Source organism: Heterocephalus glaber, unplaced genomic scaffold, assembly GCF_053883595.1.
Source record: "Heterocephalus glaber isolate CG9 unplaced genomic scaffold, H.glaber_assembly_v1.0 deba00001460, whole genome shotgun sequence".
In the NCBI taxonomy this organism is placed as follows: Eukaryota; Metazoa; Chordata; class Mammalia; order Rodentia; family Bathyergidae; genus Heterocephalus; species Heterocephalus glaber.
The window spans coordinates 4,533,194-4,557,851 of NW_028258307.1; the positions used below are offsets into that span (position 1 = coordinate 4,533,194).

The window sequence follows — 24,658 nt, forward strand, 5'->3', positions numbered from 1 at the left end:
CCCATGTATTCTTATAATCAGTGTCAAGGGGCTCTATTATTTTTGGGAGATGTCTTCAACATGTCAAGCATTAACTCTCCTCCACTCTTTACACATAAATTAAATATTCTCTTAATTGCACATACCTATAACCTAATTATGGCTCTAGGAGCTGACAGTTTTATCAGTAAGTCTTTTAAAGCTTTCAAATAGAAAATTCTTACACTATAACTTACTCCATGGCATGGAAACAAATGGAAACAATTCCAATTAATTTAACAAGCTGCCATTACCCTGAGTGTCAAAACATGGCACAACTAATATGCACATTTTTAAAACATTAAACCTATCTCAAGTATAAATATTGATCTAAAATTCTAAATACAAGTCTAGCATGTTAATATCTGCTTTGTGCTAGAAAGTAATACATGTGCAGTTCTATAATTTGTCCCTTTCATAAATGAAAAAGAAAACCACATGATCACCCCAATAACAGTTGTTAAAATTTTGGTATCTATTCTTGAAAAAAAGATTCTTACTAAAATAAAAATTTAAAAATATTTTCTAAACATGATAAAGAATGTCTGGACACAACAGCTGAAGGTATATCTACTAAGTATATCTTAAAATATGTTCCAAATAATTTATTTCTGAGAGATTTTCTTAGTAAGGTTCATATGAAAAATGGTGTTAAAATAAGTAAATATGAGAAATGATTAATTAACTAAGTGAAGCAGACTTTTATGCACTAGCACATATACCAACTCCCCAAGGATTTCACACCCATGTGAACCTGTACATCACTGTTCGCACAGATCAGCTCGCCAGAATTGTATTTTACAAAACTTCACTTTGAGAAATGTAGTGATGGTCTCCCAGCAGTGCATAAAACAAGATAAAAATACTGCTGGGTCCACTATAACATTGTTATAAAATTTCAGGTCAAGTAGTTCTCAGCTAACATATATGGTTTGATATATCAAGCCAACAGGTAATCACCATACACATTAGGACGTTTGAATGACTCTATAAAGCTATTTACCCTACTGCCACTTTTACAACACTCCATCCACCAACACAGGATTCTCTTCACAAGGGCACTTAGAACATGTTCCAAGAAGGCCATATTTAGGCCCATAAAACAAGTCTCAATAAATTTAAGTGTATTTAAGTCATACCAAGTGTGTTCTCTAATTACAAAGTAATTAAGTTAGAAAGAAATCACAGAACAAACTCTGGATAAGCTCCACACACTCAGAAGGTAAGTGACACCCTTTCCCATAACTCAGGGTAAAGAAGACAGCAAAGCAGTAACTAGGGTGAGATTTATAGCACTAAATGCCCTCATTGGAAAAGAAGAAATGCTGCAGATTCCATTTCAGAATATTAAAAAACAAAAAGCAATTAAACCCAATGTAAATAGAAGAAAGGAAATCATAAAGATCAGAGTGAAGTATTGTGTCAGTCACCTTGTCATCACTGTGACAAAACGAGAGGGAGAAAAGGTTTGATTTGGCTTGTGATGTCAGAAGTTTCAGGCCATGTTGCCTGGCTCCATTGCTTATAGGCCTGTGATGAGGAAGAAACATCATGGTAGAAGGGTATGGCAGAGGAAAGCTGTTCATCTCATGGAAGCCAGGAGGCAGAGAGAAAGGGAACAAGTTAAAGAGAAAGAGACCAGGAATGAGATGCAGGTATAGTCCTCAAGGTCACACCCACCTAACCTACTCCCTTCAATTGGGCCCCTCCTCTTAAATTTCCAATAACTTCTAACATTACCATTAAATTATGACCTTATTAGTGGATTAATCCACTTAATGAAGTGAGAGCCCTCATGATCCACACACTCCCCCAAAGCCCCACCTCCAAACACATGAGACTTTGGGGAGACATTTTAGATCTAAACCATAACAAGCATCAGTTACATAGAAAACAGTAAAATGGTAGCAAAAATCCATCAAACCAAGAGCTGAGTTGGTTCTTTGAGGAGATCAGTGAAATTGACAAGCTTCTATCTATTGTAATCAGATGGGAAAGGGGGAGAACACAACTCACTAACACTGGGCATAAAAGGATATCATCGCGGGGCCGGGGATTTAGCTGAGTAGTTTCCTTGCCTGCTGCGCAAGCACAAGGACCCAAGTTCAATCCCCAGTACCAAAAAAGAAAAAGGATATCATCATTATAAATTCCACAGATATTAGGAGCTATTAAGGGAATATTCTTAACAATTTATGTCAATGAATCAAATAACTGAAATAAAATGGAAAAACTCCATGAAAGTCACAAACTACCAAGCTTACTAAGAAGAAATATATAATGTGAATAGTCCTATGCCTATTAAAGATATTGAATTTGTGGCTTTAAAACCTTCCCACAAAATAGAAGGTAGAAAAATAGGAATTAGGGAGAACTCCAAATAATTCCCCAAGTTATCTATTCCATTTTTTCAAAAATATTTTAATGTATGTTTCATTTATCCTACTAGTTTCTCTTAGTTCATCAAAGAGAAAGTTTTGAGCTTTCATTTGTTTGTTTCTTCTTTATAAGACAGAGACTTTTTGTCTATGACTTGTATTCTAAGTAACATTTTGGCCATTTTTTAGTTTATTAGTACATGTGTTTAGTATATAATGTTCACATTCCTTGTGGAAAGTTGGCCCATGTACATAACATTCTTTTAAGATTATAATGCACAATGTATTGACTATTGTTATTCTCTATTTTGTTATGAAGTTTTGTTTTATTTTTCCATAGAAGAGTGCTTTTTATTTTCTTTATGGTAATATCTACTTGTAGTGCATTAAAATAAAAATTAAAGAATGCTTTTAATGAAAAAAATCTTCCCATAAAGAGAACACTAGTCCTAGATGGTGTCAATGATTAATTAATTAGACATTTAAGGATGAAATAATGCCAATGTTACATAAGTTCTTTCAGAAAATTAAAAAGGGAGGAGCACTACCCAAATTATTATTTGAAGTCAACTTTACACTGAAACTAAACCAAAGACATTACAAGCAAACTCAGCTCAGTGTCCCCTCATGAATATAGGTGTAAAAATTCTAAATATAAGTTTAGCAAATTGAACCAAACGACATAACAAGAATAATAAATTATGAGCAAAGGTGGTTTATCCTAGAAATACAACGTTGGTTTAATATTTTAAAATTAATCTATGGACCCACTAAATTAACAAATTTACAAAATAGAAAACATATGATCATCTCAATAGACAAAAGGCATTTGGCAAAATCCAACATCTGTTTCAAAGTCTTTTTAAATTCTCAGAAAACAATGAATGGAAGAAAACTTTCTCACCTTTATAAATCATATCTATAAAACACTTGCAGCTAACAATATACTTAATGCTAAAGACTAAATATTTTTTCCCTAAGATCAGGCATATGATAAGGATATCTGCTATCATTCTACTTTTATTTTACTAGGGATTCTAACCAGTGTAAGAAAGCACAGAAAAGAAATAAATACACCTGGACTGGAAAGAAAGAATAAAATTGTTTTTATTTGCAGACAACCAGATTATCTATGCAGAAAATTCAACAGGATCTACAAAAAGCTACTAGAACAAATAAGTGAGATTATCAAATTTGCAAGATGAATATACAAATATCAATTATAACCTAAACACTACGAAACTATTAAAATTAAAATGTATAAAGCAATATCATTTAGAATAGTATCAAAACTACAAAATATGCTACCTTCTCTCCCTCAAAGAAGTAAAGCTGAGCTCCTGGTTCCTCCCCAAAACTATATTATGCAAAGAGACAGAAAAAAGTAACTGTACAGAGAGCGCTGAAAATCACTTCATCAGGTGGTCAAGGTTCACATCAACAGCAATAAGCCAAGTTGCTAGGATGTAGGTGTGATGTGGCATGAAATGATACAATGTGTTAAGCAAGGTGTTTTATCTCTGTGGTTCTCTTCTCACAACCAAGATTCCCAGTCTAATTATGGAGAAAACATCAGACAATTCCTAATTAAGGAGCATTTTACAAAATACCTGACTAGTACTCCTCAAAATTGTCAAGGTCATCAACAACAGGGAAATTTGGAGAAACTGCCACAGCCAAGAAGAGACATAATAACTAAACATAATTTAGTATCCTGGATGAAATCCTAATTCAGAAGAAGACATGAGGTAAAAACTAAGGAACAGGAAAACAACATGGACTTTGATTAAAAATAATATATCAATATTGGTTCATTAATTGTGACAAATTAAGCACACTTATAAAGTGTTAGTGACATAAGACATGGATGTGAAATATATGGGAAATCTCTGTACTTTCTTAACATTTCCAGAACCTTAAAACTCTTCTAAAGTTAAAATTTTTATTTTAAAAAATTATACAAATCATAATTTTTATTTATTTTTTTTGTACTGGGGATCGAATTTGTGTCCTTGCACTATAATTTTTATTTTTTAAAAATTTATAAAATTATAATTTTTTAAAATTAGATAAAAGAAACTTTAAATCTCTTTACAAATGGAAATATAGACATACCACTTTCATCAGTCAGAAGTCTCGGTATTTTAAGATGTTGACTTGCTCCCAAAGTGATCTGAGTTAACAATCTCAATCAAAATTCCAGCAGACATTTTTAGTTAAAAACTGAAAACTGATTCTAAAATTCACATGGTAATTCAAGGGATCTAGAATAGACAAAACATGGGGGCCAGGGATTTAGCTCAGTGGTTCTGGCGCCTGCCTCACAAGCACAGAGTCCTGAGTTTGATCCCTAGTACCAAAAATATATATATAACAAAACAACTTGGAAAAAGAACTAAGTCTGAGGACTAAAACTAATTGATTCTCTATTTTCTTGCCAAGACAATTTGATACTGGTAGTCAATGACACAGGACATAAAGTTCAGAAAGACACCAGAAATAGGTTGACAATTACTTTTTAAAAGATTCAGGGTCAGCAATTTAGCTCAGTGGCACCACGCCTGCCTCTCAAGTGCAAAGTCCTGAGTTCGATCCCCGGTACCGTAAAAAAAAAAAAAAATTTTAAAGATCAATTAGGGGAAAAATGATCATCTTTTTCCAAAATGGTACCAGAACACTTGGATATTCATATGGGAAAAAAAGAACCTTCATGTATGCTTCATAGGAGATACAAAATTTAATTAAAGTAGAATCTAGAACTGAATGTACAACATAAAGCTATAAAATTTCTAAAAAATAAATAGGAGAAAACATTTGCCACTCTAGGGTTTTTTAGATATGACACCAAAAACCACAAGTCATAACACAATAAATTGCTAAGTTGGACTTCACCAAAAAGAAGAATTCCTGTACTTTGAAAGATATTTTCATCCACAGCTAAAGACTACAAAGAACTGAGCAAAAGAGAAAAAAGAAAATGCTGTGAAACAGTGGGAGACAGGGAAAAGAACCAGTGGGGAGAGCAAACTAAGCAACAGAGAGACCTGTAAGACTCAGAACATAGTTGCTCCCACAATGACTGCACCAGAAATAGAAAAGAGCCAACCTAATAGTCCAAGAAATTAATTTTGGTAGCTGCTTGAATACATATTAACTTTTGCAAAGCCAAAAAAAAAAGAAAGATATTTTTAAGAGAATAAAATTCCACCCAGAAAATCAATTGAAATATATTCAAGGAATATATCTGAGAAGAACTTGGATCCAGTTTTGTAAACTCTCCAAAATCAATAATAAACAAAGGACCTAACTAAAAGCTAAACAAAAGACATGAGCAGACTTGTCCCAAAGGAAATATAGAGATGGCAAATAAGCATGTGAAAAGATGTTCAACTATATTCATCATAAAGGATGTGAAAATTAAAAATCACAGAAACTGACCCCAGTTAGCATTGGTTACAGGAAGAGGAAGCTAGAGAGCTCGTACACTGCTGGTGGAAATATAAAATGGTACAAACATTTTGGAAAACAGATAACTTTTTTAAGTTAAACACACCTCTACCATAGGCGATCTATCCTCTCCACTCCTAGGTATTTATTTATATGCAAAAGCATATGTCCAAAGACATAATCACATATGCCACAAAGACTGTGCCCGAGTGTCCATAGCTATTTCTATTATTATAACCAACAGCCCGAAACAATCCAAATAACTATCAACAGGTGAATGGTTATACAACTGTCCCATCCAATGTAATACTACCCAGCAAGTACAAGAAATGAGCTATTGATTGACACGATAGCATAGATAAATATGGAAATAATTATACTGAGAGAAGAAAATAAGATGAAAAAGAAAGAAGTTAGGTTCTTGTTGCTTTTGCTGCCTTCTTCCACCATGAACTGTTGCCCCTGTGCCACCCTGCCTTGAAGTCAGCTGATTATAGACTGAAACCTCTATGAACTCACAGGTCTGGCCACTGGACTCAAACAAAAGGGTGAGGATGGCTAGAGAAGGTTGAAGAACCAAGACAGACAGGGGCTGCAGAAATCAGAGGAGAGGACTCATTCGGTTTACGCGCATCTGCCGCCTGGGTAGTGTTCTGGAGGCGTTGACCTGAAGACCTGAGGTGCTGTTTCAGGTCGATGTTCTCCAGAACAGTGCCCAGGGTGTGGATGTGCATGAGCCAAGTGAGTCTTCTACTTCCAAACCAGGTCCTAAATTAAGCAAAAAAAGGCCATCAGTGAGAGAGAAGGAAGGCAGTTCTGAGCATCAACAAAGAGGCACACAAGCACTCATCCTACAAGCAGTGCAGGCGCAGTGGGAAGAGCAGGCCAGACTCACCAGAGAACAAGTCAAAGGGCTCGTGGAGGACAGGCGCGTTCTCATGGAGGAAATGGAAGCTCAGCCCCGGAGAAATCAGGACAACCGAAAGTGTCTGTTATACCCAAGAACTGCTGTATGAGAGCATCAGAGACTTTCTGCAACCGAGATCGGAAAACCAAAATAAAGAGAAGTCATGGATGCTTGAAAAGGATCATGGATGTCAAAGACTAAGCAACATAGGGTGCAGTCTGAGAAGGAGATAAAATTGGAAAAGTTTTCTCCATTTCACATGACAGTCATCACACCCAAAATAAATATATTAAGTCCCTAAAGGATAAGTTAATGCAAGAGAAGAAGCTGTCCAGCATGGACCAAGAGCAGTGTGTTTCCTTAGAAGAAGAACTTGCCCCGATTCGGGAGGAGGAGGGAGTGTGGAGAGAGATCTTCAGGGATTGCTCTAACAAGATGGGGAAGTGTTTACAGATACTGACAAAACGCTATGAGGCCTTGGAGCATCGACGTGACTTGGAAGTGGAAGGTTTTAAGACAGACATTAAAGTTCTTCAAAAGAAACGGAAAGCCTTGGAGCAAATTCTGTACAAGGCAGCAGTGAATGCTCGGGCATAGCAGGACCTTCCCCTCCTGGATGAGGCCACAACAGTGATAGACAGGCGCATGAGGTACAAGGAGAACTGAAGGACCTCAAGTCCAAAGTCTTTGGTCTGGAGAATGAACTCAGGCTCTGCTGATGTGTGCTTTCAGAAGAAAGCTCATCTGCTGTCAGGAGTGTGGACCTGAAATTATCTAGAGTAGTGGTGTCATTTTTATAAAGACAGGGTGAAGAATCAGATCACAAAGAAAGCCTTTCTTGCATGCCAAGCTCCTTTGTCATTGTCAGGGTCCTGTTAACCCTCCTGGGGTATAAGATGACACCCTAAGTTACTTTGGGTCTCTCTTACATGGTTTCTCCCATTTGTATTGACTGGTTTTTGCTTTTTAAAGAGGGCAGTGAGTGAAACTCAGAAAGACAGTTTTCGCTGTGATTTTCGCTGAGTGTCAGTTGGAAAAACAGTTTTCCTACAGGATTAAAGCCCTAGTTGATGCCTTCCTCCTAGGCAATGAAAGCTGCTGCTGCCCATCTCTCCTCAAATCTACAGCCTTTCAGCTCTGTAACTTTCCTCAGTCAAAGCCTGTGCTGAGTCACCACCAGAGGGCAGTAGAGACCCTACTCCCGCCAAATGTTAATCGGAAAAATGGAGGCGCTGCTGCCGTTAGAGTTTGAAGCTGAAATGACCGTTGTATGGAAAATTTGACACTTTAGCAGTGACATGTTTTTTTAAGTAATCTATTTCAAATGAACTATTTTCAATAAAATATATCATTTAAAATGAAAAGAGAAGTTAGGTAAAATGAACCCTAAATACTGTATGATTCCATTTACATAGAATTCTAAAAAATGCGAGTTAATTAATAATAACAGAAAAGAAATCAGCTGTTGGCTGGGATGAGCTGAAGGACCTTGGAGAGGGGAATGATATAGGGTGCAATGAAACTTCAGGGGGTGATTAATATCTTCATTACCTTCATTGTGGCGACGGTTTCATAAAAGTATCATGTCAAAACTTATCAAGTTGTATGCCTTAAGTATATAGTTTATTATGTGTCAATTATACATCAATAAAGCTGTTAAAAATTAGCACACTTTAAAGAAACAAATGATAATCAGAGAATATTTGCAAATACATTATAGAAAAAAGATAACTCAGCCAGGGATTTAGTTCAGTGGCAATGTGTCTGCCTTGCAAGTGCAAGGTCCTGAGTTCAATCCCCGGTACTGGAAAAAAAAAGAAAAGAAAAGATAACTATAACCCATATACAAAGAGTTCATATAAATCAGTGAGAAGATAATTGGTCACTATAATGTTTAAATGGACCATTGATATGAATATACCATTCACAAAGAAGAAGCACAAATGGCTAATAAAAACAAGAAACAACAATCAAATAAATGCTGTATAAGCAACACAAAAACAGAATACATTTGTCTACCAAATTGGCCAATATTATATTTAAATTATATTCCGTGTTGATAAGGATATGAGAACAATCACATATATATTTTCTGAAGATCATTTTGACAATGCATACCAAAGACTGAAGAATTCAAGTTCTAATAATTTGCACTAAGGATATGATCATGAACAAACAAAAAGATTTATAGACAAATGTGCTCAGTAATAATTAATTATAATAGAAAAAGGAAAACCAATATAACTACCCAAGATTAGGTAATTGGTTAAATAAGTTATGCTTCTGTAGAATGGAATACTAACTAATCATTCAAAAATGATATGACTAAAAATATTTCTTTACAATATATACAAAATGGACCAGCTAGGGGGATGAACATGAATATATATGTATGTGCGTATACCAAAATGTATTTTGTTTGGTTTTTTATATTTTTTTAAATTTTGTTTATATTACATTTGTTTTTAAACAGTTTTTGAAAACAGTGAGTTGGCCTATGTCCCATCCACCTAGGGTGCTACTCCCGAATCTGTACAGACAAATGAATTTGCCTCCATGGCATATAAGCCGCTAATGACTGTGCTGCCTGTCCCACCTTGCAAAAACGCCTCGACCGACTTGGGATGTGGAAGTGAACAGACGGCCTCTCTGCCGTGGGACTCGCAGCGTGCTGGGTGACATCCCACTGTCCCATCATCCTATGCTGGGCAGGAGGGAAGTGTGGCCAGTTTGACCGGTCACTGGAAGGACAGCACCTTCATAGGCCTCCCTCGCTGTGCAGATGTAAAGGGCCCAGTTCTCACGGTGTCTGCTCGTGGCCCCTTGATAACCGGGTTATCTTCCTCTCATAGAAAGAGCATCTTAATGTGGCCTGGGTCCGAATAATCAAACTGTCCAGTGACTTGCTAAATCTACACCCCAAACTTCACGTTTGTAGATAACTGCGCACTTGGAGTCACCCAGACCGGATGGAAGCGCACGCAGCCCGGGCTTGCTGGGAGCCCACTTCGGGTCGCGCCGCTTCCAGGTTCCGAAACTCCCGCCTGCGTGGCTCGTCCACTGCTGCCATCTACTGGAAGTCTGTGCGAACTGCCATTCCAAACCAACAAATACTGTGGGCAGAGACTATTTGGTGTCTGACTGTCACCAAAGAGGGGAAAGGCAAGAGAAGACAGGAATGCGGCCAGGCAAGGGACGGTTTATCTCTGTAGGACCTGAGGGGCAGAATGCGGAGTCCAGGATGGGGTGGAGAAGACAGGAGCTGGGGACAAGGAAGAGGAAGTGCAATAAGACTTCCTGTGTGAATCATAGCTTTTCAATAATCAACCCCACATCCGATTGGCAAATGAATCCCTAAAAACTGATTTTAAGACACCTACAGAGGAGGCACAAAGACTGGGACCAGAGAAGCAAGACCTCTGGTCACCTTAGCTCCAAAGCAGCTTATGTAAGAAGTTTAAATTCCAAGATGAGATTAGAGCTCTGGAGACCAAGCAGGCCCGAGATTCACAAGGACTCACAAGGACTCGAACTACTCCTCTGCAGGTCAGACTTCACTTTTTAAAATTCTGTTTTCACTTTTAATGCTTCTGAAGGAAGCCCTTGGGAAGTCTTTCCAAGCCCTCAGTGGCCACATCCTCCTGCCGGTGCATGTTGTGGCTGATGGCTGGTCATGGCACTGGTCCCAACGACCGGCTTACAGGCTGCCTTTTCCTCCTCACTGAGACCTCACGTGATCCATTCTCTACTCTCTTGGCCTGGCCCTTGGGCGCCTGGGTTGGGGGAAACTCCACAAACGGTCACCTATAGAGCTTTGCTCCATGCCAAATATGCCCTTGATGGAGGGAACTGAGGAAGGAAACACAGAGGACAATTGTGTCAGGAGCTGGCCTGTGTCCGTGACAGCTCTGAGATCCAGGCAGAATCCGTGGAGGCTCCTATAAATGGCTGCACTGCACCCTTTGGGAAGCCATTTTTCTTGAGATGAAAGTGATGATTGTTATCTAGGGAAGGGACACTTGGGCCTTGGAAGCAAGCTGTGGCTACCGGAGGGTCCCCCATCAGGTGTGTCTTCCTGCTCAGCATCCACCCCCTCCCAGTTCTGTCACCCCAATTCTCCTTTAGGGATCCACTCTTGCCTGTGATGACAGAGCCGACGCTGTATTAACCAAACCATTTCCTTCTCTTGCTAGGCACACAGAAGCCTCCATGTAGGTGAGTCATAGATTAATTCTGGCAACAGTATGTGAGCAAAAAACTGTGTGTCCACTTTCAGGCTTGGCTTGGAATCTTCCTCTCCTCTTCTTTTCGAACCCTGGAGGCCACATGTTGAGGACAGTGGTTTCCGGGACTGGAAGGAGCTGGGGTCACTGTGGCCACTTTGAAAAGAGACACGGGACGGCCTCCTGACCGGGATTTTCGTAGTGAAAAACAGACGGCTGCTGTGGTACCCACTGACAGAAGATGGCTGTTTGCTCTATGAAGCTTGCAGTCTGCTAAGGCAGACAAGACAGCACCATTGAAGGAAAGAACAAGAGCCAGCGCTTGCAGGGTGCTGCTCCTCAGCCAGGCCTGTCACAACAAAGTACAGTTTCTTCCTCCATCCTCACTGTAAACTTTCAGGCTGTGAGCAGAAGATTCGATGAATGTTTGAATTTTCAAAATTGTTTTATAGTAAAAGACACGTGGCCATTAATCCCCCTCCTAACCCTCCCCCTTCACTCTAAACACACTTAGTCCACTGTTCTTGCCAATTTCCGAGGCAGTTCAGGGAGTCTTTTTTCATGAGTGTCTGATTTCACTGTGATAGCTGCCTCAATGTCCTAGATTGATTCCAAACGTTTACTTTTCATGGTCGTTTTGACTTTGGGGAAGAGCCAGGAGTCACATGGTGCCAAATCTGGTGAATACAGAGGAGGAGGATACAGCATAATATTTTTATTTGACAGAAATTGCCATAAATGCTTGATCAACAAGGGGTAATCTAAAACTATGTTGAATGTTTAAATAAATAAAATAGTTTATTACAGTAAAAGACACCTTACCATTATTCTCCTTTAAAATACTCAAAATATTTCCCCTGGCTTCAAACGCAATTATCTCATTGTTCTCGGCAATGTGTCTTTTAATGTAATGTTTTCTAATTAAAGCATTCACTGCAGTTTTCAATTCACCCCTTGCACAAGGTAGAAAATACTAATAATTCACCAATTTTCAGATAAAGGAGCTGTGATACTGAGTGTTAAGTCACCTGCTCCCAGCCAACAAGAGACAGACCTGGATCCAAGTCCTGCTTAATTAGGTGCCAATATTTCTGCTTTTAAACACTATGCTGCCTGCTTTGTAGTGCAGCATGTAGTTGTGCAAGAAACTATGCTAATGCCATGGGGGACAGATGAAGCATGACTCTCTGCTTAAGAAGCTGACAGTCACGTTTAAAATAAGGTTGGGAGGCAGCTACAGAGCAACACTGGCTATGGTTACATAAGAGATCCCAGAAGGAAAAGCTAATGGTGCCCTGGATGTCAGAGTCACTCTACCCTCTAGGCACCCCATGGGCCTGGCACTGTTTCAAGTGTATCTTCACAACAATGGATATGGACTATCATTATTTGCCTTACAGGAGAAGAAACTGAGGCCCAGAGAATTCCAGTGACTGGCCCACATACCCAGCTAGGAGATGGCTAAGTGAAGATGCACATCCATGCACCTGGCTGCAACGCTCACGCTCCTACCCACTGGTCTCTGCCTCCTCTCTATACTAAGCAGAAAGTCCGTGATACCCAGATTTTCAGTTTTCCCATTTTTCAGAAATAGAAAGCTGGGCTCATTATTTAACTTCTCCTACCTCAGTTTCTTCATCCATAAAATAGGCTTAACAATTTCTACTTTGTATGTACTGTTAGTAGTATTAAAAATTATTACCAATAGTAGAATCATTAGATACTGAAATGAACAGAAAAATGGAGAATAATAGTATTGTGAGGACAGAGAAATACATATAGATGTGTAACTGGGGCCCCAAATGTCTTAGAAGTCATAGACTGTTACAAGGAATAACTCAGTGCTATTGAGTCAACTAATATAAATATACCTGGTGCAAATATTTTCTGATTATTCCCTCAGTGCAGGGTTCTTCTGGATCCCTCTATAAGATTTCTCCATTACCTCCTTTTCTACCTTGTAACTTCAGAACTTCAGCTTCATTCTTTGTGCAAGAGCTCACTGCTTGAGCTAGAAAATAACATTGAACAACATGGTTTGTAGTGCTTTCTGCAAATCTTTACATTCTTCAGAGAAGAGAACTGACAAGGAGGAAAATGCACATCATCTCTCAGAGCATAATCTGAAACATTATTTTGCCAAAAGATCCCCCCCACACTGGATGTGGGGATGGGATGGAACAACGGAAGTGAAGACTTGTGTGTTTAGAGAACAATAAGGAGATTTCATTTAGATAAAGTGGAGAATGAATGAAGAAAACTTGAGAAATAAAAACTCCTAATTAGCATGTGAGGCTCTGGGAGGAGAAATCATTATTTTTGCAACTCAAACAGTTCCTGTTATATTACTGACATACCAGCCAGCCTCAGAGCAGCTCTGTACATAGTGGATTGTGTAGTTCCTTTCAAATATTCTTCCAATTATCTTACTTTCCAAAGTAACCAACCATTCCTGGTTGGGGAAAACAGTTGGAAATGTAAAGCCAGTTGGGGGAAAGGATGATAAGAAAAGACACAAAGGAAATATGAGGATAGAATCACCTTCGCTTTCTTTCTCCTTTTCTCTTCCCCGGCATCTAAGCCCAGGTACTGCCAATTTTTTAAATGTTGCTGAAAGAACATAAATGTTTGTTTCTTACAGCATTTAGCTCAATTAAGTCCAGAACAATTTTAAATACCTCCTGTGAGCCAGACCCTGTGATAAGTTGAAGAGTTTTTTAAAATCAGATACACACTCATCCTGGTTATCTCCTGATACCAGGACCCTCTGGATGCTCAAGTTCTTTATATAAATTTGTATTTGCAGTATAATCTGCTCACATCTTCCCATGAACTTCCTCTAGATTACATATAATAGCAAATATGATCGTTATGGTTTGGATCTGAGATGTCCTCCCAAAGCTCATGTATTGAAGGTTTGGTTCCCATGAGGTGGAAACATTGAGAGGTGATTGGCTCGTGAGGGCTCCGACAATATCAATGAACTGATTCATTGATGGGTTCATGATGTAAGCTTTGGGAGAGGAGCTTTGTCCGGTTCAAGATGTGACCCTTTGTTCCTACACCTGCTCCTATATGCCCACTCCTGCCCTCACCAGAGGCCAGGCAAATGCAGCCACCTGACCCTGGACTTGGAACCTCCAGAGCCATGGGCAGCAAACCCTTTTGTCTTTATGAGACAGCTGTCTTAGGCAATTTGTTGTAGCAATGCAAAACTAACACCCAGAGAATGGAGGCTTGAACAAGCTCTCAGCCCCCTCCCATCTTGAAGACTGTGGAGGCCGAGATGTGGAGTAGACCAGTGGGATTCTCTCCTTAGAAAAGAGACCAGGCTTTGTGTAAGGCAAGGAAGTGAAAGGTATTCAGTGAAGTGAGGGGCCTATTGGATATGAGCAGGGTTTACTGATTGTGAAATACAGGGAGAGAGGTTCGGGGTGGGAGGTGGCTAAGAGTCAGGAGCGGAGGAGGACAGATGCCCAGAGGGACACCTGGGTGGGCGGTACCTGGGAAAGAAACAGGATGAGGGTAGCGCACCAGGTCTCCCCAGCCGCTTTGACAGTGCTTGGGTCTGGCGAAATTCAACCTGGCAGGTGGGGCTGGGCCATCACCTCTTGTTCCCCATGGCTTGGCACATGGCATGGATTTCCAGCGAGTGATCATCGACAGTCCTTAGGAGGCCCTGTGCTGCCGTGGGGCATCCCTGGTCTCTGGATTAAGACTGCCACAGAGGCTGCGGCTGGTGGAGTGAGGAGGGGCCCCTCGGTACAAGTGGAGGACACGGCTTTGCGGAAACTGAGGTGACCAGTATGGGTTACGGTGGCTCCCACGGGGCCCTGGTGGGGTACAGAGGGAGGCTGTGTGGGGGGAGGCTGCTGGCTGGAAGACATGAGACTGACAGCGTGTGGCATCCAAAAGGGGGTGCTGGGGGGGCGGATGAAGACCCTGGCCTGAGAGTGAGAAACGAAGCTGAGAGCTATTGGCCCACATCCGAGTGGGGCGAGTGAGATACCATGACCATGTGAGCAGACTCTGGCCGCGCTCCCCCAGCCCTCAGGAGTGCAGCAGGCCTTGGCTACGCTCTACCGATTAAATATAAAGAAGAAGCTGCGAGTGGTGATGCACATCTGTAACCCCTGCAACACTCTGGGAAGCTGAGGCAGGAGGATCACAGATCCAAGCCTACCCTGGGCCACTTAGCAAGTTAGGAGAACTTGTCTCAGAATTTTAAAAAGGGCTGTGGATGTAGCTCAGTGTGAAGGTCCTGGGTCCAATCCCCAAAACCACCAAAAAAAGAGGAAAAAGATGTGCCTCCCTCCAGCAGAGGGAGCTCAGTACACGAATTAGCAGAACAGCGCGTTTTCCTCTGGGGACAGGGCGATCCCCGCCCTCTGGAGGTGCAGATCAGTTTGCCCACGCTTTGCGACGATAGGAAAAAAACAGGGACGATGGGCACCAGAAAGGGAGGCCTCAGGGTCCAGCCTGCTGCATATCTGGTCCCCCGGGAGGGACTGTGAGTCTCCCTGCCCCGCCCCTTTTTCCTGCAGTTGCGGCGAGGGTGCCTCGATGGAACCAAACCTGTTCAGGAAATCTAAGAACTCGAGCGCAGTCCCGTGTGTAGACGAGAGCTGAGGGAGCCGCGAAGAAGGCTGAGAACAGCTACTCGCGGTCAAGGTCATGGCGGGGGCAAGGTCACGGGCTCCCCTCTCTGCCCTGCACCCCGCCAGGTTACACAAACCAGCTGGCCCGGGTCTGTGTGGGAGGCGGAAGCTCGTGAGGGTGAAGGCTGCTGTGTGAGGCTAGTGAGGACAGGCCCTGCTGCCAGCGCGAATCACGTGAGTGACCTCCACGTAATAAATTATTTAACTATAAAACTTGCTAAGCGCTAGCTAGCATCTGACCTTCTTCAACTCCTCCAGGGCCCGCCTCTGCCCCTCACTGTGTCCAGCCCCAAGCCGAGGCCACAGCTTCCCCCGACCCCCTTTGCTAAGGGCGCCCCCTGCCTGTCGCCCTTCTAGTGGCACCTGCAGCTAAATCTCCCTCAAATGACCGTGCGTTCACGCACCTAGGTCTCTGGCCCTTCCCAAAGCACTGCCACAGACAACACTGTACTTACTCCTTTGGAATCATTAAAAAATTAATTCTATACACATCTGTGTATATCCACATTTCTAATTTTTCACCAAACCAACACAGCTCTCCCAAATCTTATCTGGAAAACAATGCACTCCAATTACTAATTTCCCTTTACACATTTTGTCCTCCCCCGGGGCCATTTTTCTCCTGGCTCTGTATTGTGTGGGCTTCCTCGTCTCTTCTTAACTAGAGCCCACCTCCTCTGGCCCCTTCATCTGTTTTTTCCCCACACCCTGCAAACAGGAGTTCCCTCCTGGAGATGGTGAGCCGAAGCCAGCTAAAACACCACTGCTCTACTTGTCAAATAACCAACTCCTCTCCTACTCGAGTCGTCGGTGGACAGCACCATGTAGCAAGGAGATTCAGCTCCTGCCTCCACTTCTGGATCTACCTGAGATGCTTAATGCTTTTCCACTGTTTTATTTACCTTGCTGTCCATATCTTACTTAATAAGGGCATCATTTCTTGATGTCTCAAAGATGTTCACTTGTCTTTAACAAAATATTTTCTGGCCCCTCTGACATTCACTTATATATACTCAAATCATTTTTTCTCATGATTTAGAAAAAAATATTTTGCAATGTGTGTTTGACAAATGCCATCTTGTGGTACAAAATCCTCCCTTATAAACGAGGGAGTGTGGAGACCGCGTGCGTGGGCTCCAGACTGCAGACTCAATGCCTGTCTCTAAGCCAGGTACTTAATCCCCGGAGCTTCTGTTCTTACCCATCCCACTGCACAAACGATGTTCCGAGTGGCTGCAAAGGTGGGCTGAGTTAACAGGTGTGCAGCGCTTAGAAGAGCACCCGGCTCACCTGGTGAATGGCAGCTGTGATCGTCGAAGTGTTAATCAGCAGGTTGCTGTTGACAACAACCGCAGACCCGGGCAATCCTGTCTTCAATCACTGATCGTTTCCATCTCGGAAGGAGACACTTAGGGCTCTGTCCGTTGCTGTTTCTGCACACTGCTCTGCACTGGCCACACCCCATTCCAGGCCTGCCCTTTTCCACAGGGCAAAGAAAGGTGGGGATTGAGCTGGGAGTTGAGTCCCGGGTCCTAAACTAAGAACTCAGTTGGGCAGAAGATATCATCTCCCTGGGAGGCTGAGGCAAGAGAATTGCGAATTTGAGGCCATCTGGGCAACTTGGGAGACTTGATGAGACCCTGTCTTAAAAATAAAAAGGGCCTGAGGATGTAGCTCAGTGTGAAGGTCCTGGGTCCATTCCCCAGTCCCCCTCACCCACTTCACCCCCAAATAAGCGAAGACATCATCTCTGCTCTGCAGAGGGTAACGGCTTTCTGAAAGGAACTCCTAACCAGCACCCCCAACCAGGCTTATTACTCCTGTCTCAGTGGGTGGGGAAGGAATAGCTCTGCTTTTCCACGCAGAACACGTGCCTGAGCCGGCTTCCAACCGAGGCCAAGGTGAGAAAGCGTGGCCTGAAAGCCAAGCTTCCGCTCAGTTTTCCTGTGCACTCTAAAATGCGTCTGGAGTCAACCACACCAGCAGTGACATGGCTGGCCCGTGCTCAGCCACGGCCACCAGCTGCCTGCTCCCTCCCCCGAGTCCCACCCTCCCGCCTGCACCCTGGAGCAGAGAGGCCCCCAGCCACAGCCTGGATGCCCCTTCCAGGCCATCCCTGCTGTGCTGAGGCTTGGCTGCACCATGGCCTCCCAGCGGGCAGCCGTGAGCCAGGGGTTGGGCAGGACAGGATGGACACGCTGGGCTGTGCCCCAGGCCCACCTGGGGGCCGGACAAGCCCAGATGGGAACAGGAGATGGAGGTGCTGTGGGTCTGAGGTCTGTCTTATCTCTTGTCGCAGGTCCATCACTGCTCTCCTGAACAGATTTGATTTCACTGCATCACAGCGCCAGCCCCAGGACTTTGCCCTGGAAATGAGGAGCAGATCTGCTGGATTTCTTCTGAAGACCTCATTTCTTGCTTTCTCTTTGGACACTATCAATGCTGTTGCACACAGAGCTCCCTAACAAGCCCACGGGGTCAGAGCACTGTATACTAATTCACATGGGCCTTATCTTATTTTTCTTACTCTTATTTTCCTTCCACACCAACACTGTTTATAAAAATTCTCGTATCGTGTATATTTTGTAAATCACCCCATATCCTGTCTGGACAGGGTTGGACAGAAAACAAAAAGGGAGAAGGGGTTGGGGTTGGGGGGCAGCTCAGCACTAAGCCCTGGGCTCCCCAGCCATGGAGGGGGTTGGGCAGAGGAAGAAGTGGGAGAGAGAGAGAAAATGACTTCACCCTTAGAATGAGCCCACAGAGCCCAAGCAAGGACGTCTTCACACAGTGCTCTTCACGCAATGCTGGTGTCAGAGAACAGGGTGACCGTGAAACCCAGCACCCAGCCTGGTTTCCTGCCAGCTCTCCGTAGAGGCACAGGTAAAGTCCACACACCTTGTCTTCTATCTTCCATGCACCCAGGCACCCTGAGGCTTCTGCAGGGCGAACAAGCCGCAGGCAGGGAGAGGCCCAGAGCCCAGAGGGGAGACGGCACTCACCTAAAGAGTGACTTTCAAGCTCTCCAGATTCACACTTGAGCTTGCAGCCCAACCATAGAGGCCCAGGCTGAAGTCTACACAGTCACGGCACACAGCAACCTGTGAGGCAGACTGGAAACTCCTGAATTTGGACAGCCTCCAAAGAGAAGTGAACCCGGGGCTTCCCATGACCCATTCTGGAGGGGAAACATTTCTGGAAGCCAAGCATTCGCCCCGGGACATCTCAATACAGACACGGCCCGGAAACAACCACAGTTTGCTTTATTAGGCGTTCCATGGTAATATAACACAGAGTTCTTAAGGAATGATAAACACGAGACTTGTTGTTTTACCATAATTATTTTGCCATTAAGACAGTGAGTGGTTACAAAAACAAAACTAAAAAACAAAAACTAAAAAACAAAAGAACTTCTCTGGTTACACACATGATCAGCTTTAGCACTGGAAGGTCCTCCACTCATGAGTCACAATCACAATTTCAAGGGTTAAAAGCCACCTAGTATTAAATCCTACACTGGTTTAGAGCATCAAGTCACTGCAGTTACTCAGTTCTGAGACACTGTCCATTTATTTTAGCATTTACATGACATTCATTAACAGATACACAAAGCAAGCCAACAGGTAAACATGCTTACACAGCCTGCGGGAATCTTCGGGTTTAGAATTGTGGTTTCTTTTTTTTAAGAAAATAACCGAAACAACCAAAATTACCATGGCCCAGTACGGGAAAGACAGGAAGAGGAGCGAATACTGAAGAGCTGCATGTGTTTCTTAGAATTGAAACAAAAATTTCTTTTCCAACTTGTTCCAATTTCCTCTAAGTATAGGTGAGAAGAAAAAAAAGCAAATATATTAAGTCAACCAATTCCTTTTTTTTAAAAAAAAAGTGCAATTTACCTTTCAAATAACAAATAAACAACAACAACAAACCAAAACCCCGACCACAAACCCCAAAGGCAAAAACGTGTGGAGAGACAAGGGTCACAGTAATGACAATGACCTACTTTCTGATGTCACGCTTTACAAAAGCCGATTTGGTTTCACAGAAGCCCGCAAACCTGACATTGCTCATGAGAACCTGCACACGGGTCTGGAGAGAAACTCGAGGCGGTCAGCAGGGGCAGAAAGCAGGCGGCCAGCACAAAGGGGTCACTGAGGCAGGAGGGAGGGGCGCGGCCCAAGGTCCCCTGTGATCTCTACTGTCCACACACTCCACCTGGAAGATTTTTTTCCCCAATCGGCCCTGACATGACCCATGGGTCATAAAACAGATTTTTTTTCCTCTCTTGCAAAGTAACATGGACGTTCAGCCAAATTTCCCAAGGGATTTCTGAGTTTGTAAAGCCCACCTTGTACTGCATTATCGCTTTTGAAATAACTGGACAAGATAAAAATATGGTGTTTTCCCCACAGCGAGAAACCTTGGTATATTCCGGAACCCAAAGATCCTTCATGGGGCCTGGGCACTGCCTGCCCGGGCCTGGGCGGACTCTTTCAAAAAGCACTCAACATGCCACCGCCTCACCCTTTGGGTGCCCATGCCTCGAGGCCCGACTTGGCCCGGGGCTGGCATGGGTGAGAACCAGCCATCCCGTACCTGGCAAGAGACAACCTCGCACGCACCACTCGTGACCGTGGGCGGTAGCACCAGTCTGACAAGGACCGGGAAGACACGGGTGGGGGCAGCCGGGCAAGGGAAGTCCTTCCTTCCGGCGGGTTCTGACCGGGACCCGGGACACCTGGCGACCAGAAAAGACCTCGGGGGAAGGAGGGAGAAACCCAGCCTCCGGCGAGGGCCAGGGAAACAGGAGGCAGACGCGGCCATCTGAAATATTCATGAACCAAAAAGCTAGAGAGCAAGAGAGAGGGGTGGAAACGTGGCAAGGAGAATCCTCAAAAGACCTAATCCACTGCAAAAACCCAGGCCAAGAGGGAACCTGCCCTTTCACAACAGCTGACTCAGAAGACTGGAGGGGAGGGACGCTCGGGAGCCGCTCGGGAGCCGCTCGGGAGGGACGAAGCAACTTTGCCAACCACTCGGAGAGCATGATGGTTGCATAATTAATTGCATCATTAGGATGTCCAGTTCAAACCCCGTGTTAACACTGAATCACTTTCCAATTTAATATTTAAAAAGAAAAAACTCTCTCCCACCCCACCCCCAGCCCCACAGGAAAAAAAAAAGAAAGAGAAAAAACAGCCTTCTTAAAAATTTAAAAAGCAAAGACAAAAAGGCAGCTCAGGGCGATTCACTGTATCCTCCCCGTGACAAGGAAGATGCTGGCTCTGGCTCGGAGGGCGGAGCGGAGGAGCCCGGACCTGCTGTTTGTGGCGCACACACCTCTGTGTCGGAGGCAGCTCCGTGCAGGGCCAGGGCGGGTGCTAGGCGTGGGTGTGGTGTTCACGGGTGGGTGGGGAAGTGGGTGCGCGAATTCGGTAACTCCAGGTGAGAGGCAGAGGGTGGGACCCCAGGGGTAGCCCCAGGAACTGGCTGCCCACAGCAACTATCACAGGCTCTTTAAAAAAAAAAAAAGGAGGAGGAGGAGGAGAAGGAGAAGGAAGTCTCAGAATGTCCTCGGGTGTCCCATCCCTGTCCCCAGCGGACCGTGGGCACAAGAGCTTAGCCCAGGCTGGTGATGTTGGCACGGCCACCAGGGGGCGCCACGATGCGCTGGGTGGTGCGGCGAGGGATGTTGTCATCAATCTGAGCGCCTGGAGAGGAGGAAGTGGAGAGAGAGAGACGTGAGGATCCACAGCTTGAAACCCAGGCCACCCGGCCCAGGGGAAGAAGGGCCAGGCGCATTCTCTGCCCTTTTCTCAGAAGCGCGGGAAATGTTCACACTGGGGAAAGGAGATAGGCCATGGTTGCCCGAGCATCACGGGGTAGATGTGGCCCTTCGGGATCGGCGGGCTCCTTAACTGATAAAGCCAGATTAAAGCTGTATTTCATGGGCTGTGGAGGCTGCTCAGTGGGAAAGCACCGGCCTCACGCGTGCATGGCCGTGGGTTCACTTCCCAGTACTGCCAAAACACAAACAAAAGCCCCTATGCTTCAGACTCCATCTGGTCTCCACTTCTGTTAGTCAAACAGGTGCAGCCTTTCTCGAGACACTGCCCTCCCTGGCACTCAGCTCCCCTCATCCTCTGCATGAGAAAAAGGAGAAGCAACAGCAGCGCAGGATGAGAACCGAAGCCTAAAACTCTGTGAGCATCAAGATGGCATGAGTGGAAAATTCTGCAACTGAACTCCTGGGACAGGGTCACCACAGGAACACAGGTGCACTAGAACTACGGTATGGAACACCCCGTCTAGGTGGATAAGGTATGCGTGAAGCAGAAAGAAATTCTGTGTTTAGGCTTGGGTCCTATCCAAGATGTTTCACTGTGCAGAGGGAAATACTTTCAAATTTCCAGAATTTTTTAAAATCCAAAATGGTTCTGCCTTTCAGATAAGGGGGCCCCCTCAACGTGAGCCTTCGATTCGAATGGTCCAAAGAGAAAAGAGAGTGTGGATACCACGGTGGCCATTTCAATTTATGAGAAAATTATAATTCACTCTTATGACACTTTCTGAAAATGGGGAACCCAAAAATGGCACATACGGTAGCTTTCTAAAAACCAGTAGATCTGGTAAGAAAAAGCAAAACCCGCCTCATGAACCCTGTTTAACACAGCACAAACTTGGTGCCTATCTGGGAGAACAGAAGGGGCGGTCACAGCCAAGGGAGGGGTGGCAGGGAGTGGAAGGACGGAGACCCGAGATGTGAGCCGCGTCCTCTCACAGGGCAAAGCACATATTCCATCAAGCAAATGGCTAAGGCGTCCAATGGCCAGGCTCTAAGCTTCCGCAGAGATCCACTCTCCCGCCCTCCCAGAGGCCCGACAGGGAGCCGCGCTGTAAAACCCGTCATGCAGATGAGACCAGACAGCCACAGCTGAGCTACCACACTCCACGCCCCGAGCTCCAACAGCACCCTTCTGGTTTGAGACAAGGTCTCGTTAAGTAATCTGGGCTGGCCTTGAACTCACTATGTAGCCCAGGCTGGCCTCACACTTGCGGTGATCCTCCTGCCTCAGCCTCCCCTGGGCTGGAATTACAGACGGGACCCACCATGCCTGGCAACAGCATATGAAAGCCATCCCCGCCACCGATGGGGCATCATGGCACGGGCGTGACATGAACTGATCTCGAGGCTCTGGGGCCCCGCTGGCCACGTGCTGGAAGGGCACGTGTGGGTAACAGGCGCGTCCTGGCCCTGCCCTTGGCCCGCTCACCAGACAAGCTGAATCCAGACTGGTGCAGGTTCCGCACAGGTGGGGCCTGCTGCTTGGCAGGAGACGTCTTCGCCGAGGAGGCTGGGGTGACCGTCTTGGGCGTCACGGACACCTCGCACACGGGCCCGTCGTACAGGCCGCGGGGGACCCCTCTCAACTCCGCCAGCTGCAAAACACAGCGCCCTCGCTCAGGCCGCGCCTGAGGACACCGCCCGGGCCCGCGTTCCTGGGCACAGAGGGCTCTCCCAGTGTCCGGTACAACCAGGGCATAGTGCAGGGCAGCAGGCCCAGCTCCCCACTACGTGGCCACTGGTTATTCTTCCATGAGAGCGAACACTATGACCTGTCCCTGAAGTCCACCTGATCCCGGGTCCGAATCACCCAGGCATGCTGGGAGTTCTGCTGTCAGGTTCAAGATCTGCCCCTAACTTCCTCTCCAGTCTCATGCTCCCTGTAATTTTCTCACCACTCCATCGCAGCCTTGTCCACGTGGGCTGGTGTGTAGGACCTGTTCACCACGGCCCGAGTGCACTGTACATTTTCCATGCTTATGACATTCTCTCTACCTAGTTCATTTAGCTTCCTTCTTCGACTTGACAATCTCCTACTTAACCTTTAAAACCCAACTCAAAATGCCCTCTCCCATGACACCTTCCTCCATGACTACTCAACAACGGTTCCCTCTCCTAACCCTCACCTTATACTCCTTATCAGAGCACCTACTTCAGTCTTACTTTGTCCCAGAAATGAAAAGATCAGGTTCTTATTCTTCCAGCCACCCCTCCCCATGCATATCTCTTTATTCTGACTCAACGTGCTTAATAACAACAAGTCTTTGTGGGACTGAACTCAGTGCATGATTTCAAAAATCCCTAAGAGCAAAGCCACTCACCCTGCTCCTGGCCTTGATACGCTTGTAAACAAAGTCAGGGAAAGGCTTCCGGGGGATGTAGCGCCCAGAGCCCTCTGTGACATGCAGGGTTCCGTCCTCCAGCACAATCTTGCCCTGGCTGATGACCACCAGTGGGGAGCCACGGCACTCCACGCCTTCGAAGATGTTGTACTCGAGCGCCTGGGGAGGAGACATAAGGTCAGCCTCAGAAGGCACACCTGACCAGTGTGCAGCACCCCTGCCGGCCCCAGGGCCAGGGTCCCTGGCCCCTTGCCACCCGAGCCATTTCTCTGTGTCCTGCTTTCCCTGTCTAGAACACGGAATGCTTTCCTACAACTCCAAAGGCACAGGGGAATGGTGTGGGGCGAGTGTGTGTTTGTAAATGCTACACAAATGTCAAGGAAACGACTCCTCCTATCAGCAGTGACTTCCCCACCAAGCCAAGCAAGCACACAGCAGGCTGGGTACTGGGGATTAAACCAGGGCCTTCACCAAGCTACTTCCCCACCTCTTTTGGTTTGTTTTTTAATTTTTTTTTATTTTTTTATTTTTAATTTTTGGTACCGGGGATCGAACTTGGGACCTTCCGCTTAAGAGGCAGGCGGAACCACTGAGCTAAATCCTCGGCCCTTGGTTTGTTTTATTAAATTTTGAGAAGACTCACTAAATTGCCCAGGCTGACCTCAATGGTGCAATCCTCCTGCCTCTGCTTTCCAGAGAGCTAGGATTATAGACATTCGCCACCACCATGCCTGCCTTTGTCAACATTCTTAGAGTCAGCGGGGAGAAGCAGGGCAGTGGCGCTGCCGTGGAAAGGTCTGGATGGGGCAGAGAGGGACCAAGCTGCCTTCCAGAACA

The 24,658-nt window shown here is 44.9% G+C and overlaps 1 protein-coding gene, 2 long non-coding RNA genes and 1 pseudogene across 5 annotated transcripts in view; 2 read left to right on the forward strand and 2 right to left on the reverse strand.

Moving 5' to 3' along the window:
- The window catches only part of LOC101705770 (coiled-coil domain-containing protein 77-like), a 30,514-nt pseudogene extending 23,045 nt beyond the window's left edge, over window positions 1-7,469 (forward strand).
- Window positions 7,470-8,351: 882 nt separating this feature from the next.
- On the reverse strand, window positions 8,352-15,343 carry LOC147826877 (uncharacterized). The gene is made up of 2 exons (XR_015453361.1): window positions 12,845-15,343; window positions 8,352-11,650 (listed from the first exon to the last, which is right to left on the reverse strand). It is a non-coding gene; the product is annotated as an uncharacterized LOC147826877 (long non-coding RNA).
- An 11-nt stretch (window positions 15,344-15,354) lies between these two features.
- Window positions 15,355-18,197, forward strand: LOC101711525 (uncharacterized). The gene is made up of 2 exons (XR_205412.3): window positions 15,355-15,805; window positions 17,931-18,197. It is a non-coding gene; the product is annotated as an uncharacterized LOC101711525 (long non-coding RNA).
- Window positions 18,198-18,875: 678 nt separating this feature from the next.
- The window catches only part of Dpysl2 (dihydropyrimidinase like 2), a 119,599-nt gene continuing 113,816 nt past the window's right edge, over window positions 18,876-24,658 (reverse strand). For all 3 annotated transcript variants that reach the window (XM_004848375.4, XM_004848376.3, XM_087216784.1), the window contains exons 12-14: window positions 23,801-23,980; window positions 22,909-23,074; window positions 18,876-21,345 (exon numbers count right to left, since the gene is read on the reverse strand). In XM_004848375.4, coding sequence (XP_004848432.1) covers window positions 21,254-21,345; window positions 22,909-23,074; window positions 23,801-23,980 — 438 coding nt within the window. In that variant the 3' untranslated portion in view covers window positions 18,876-21,253. The remainder of the gene's footprint in view (window positions 21,346-22,908; window positions 23,075-23,800; window positions 23,981-24,658) is intronic.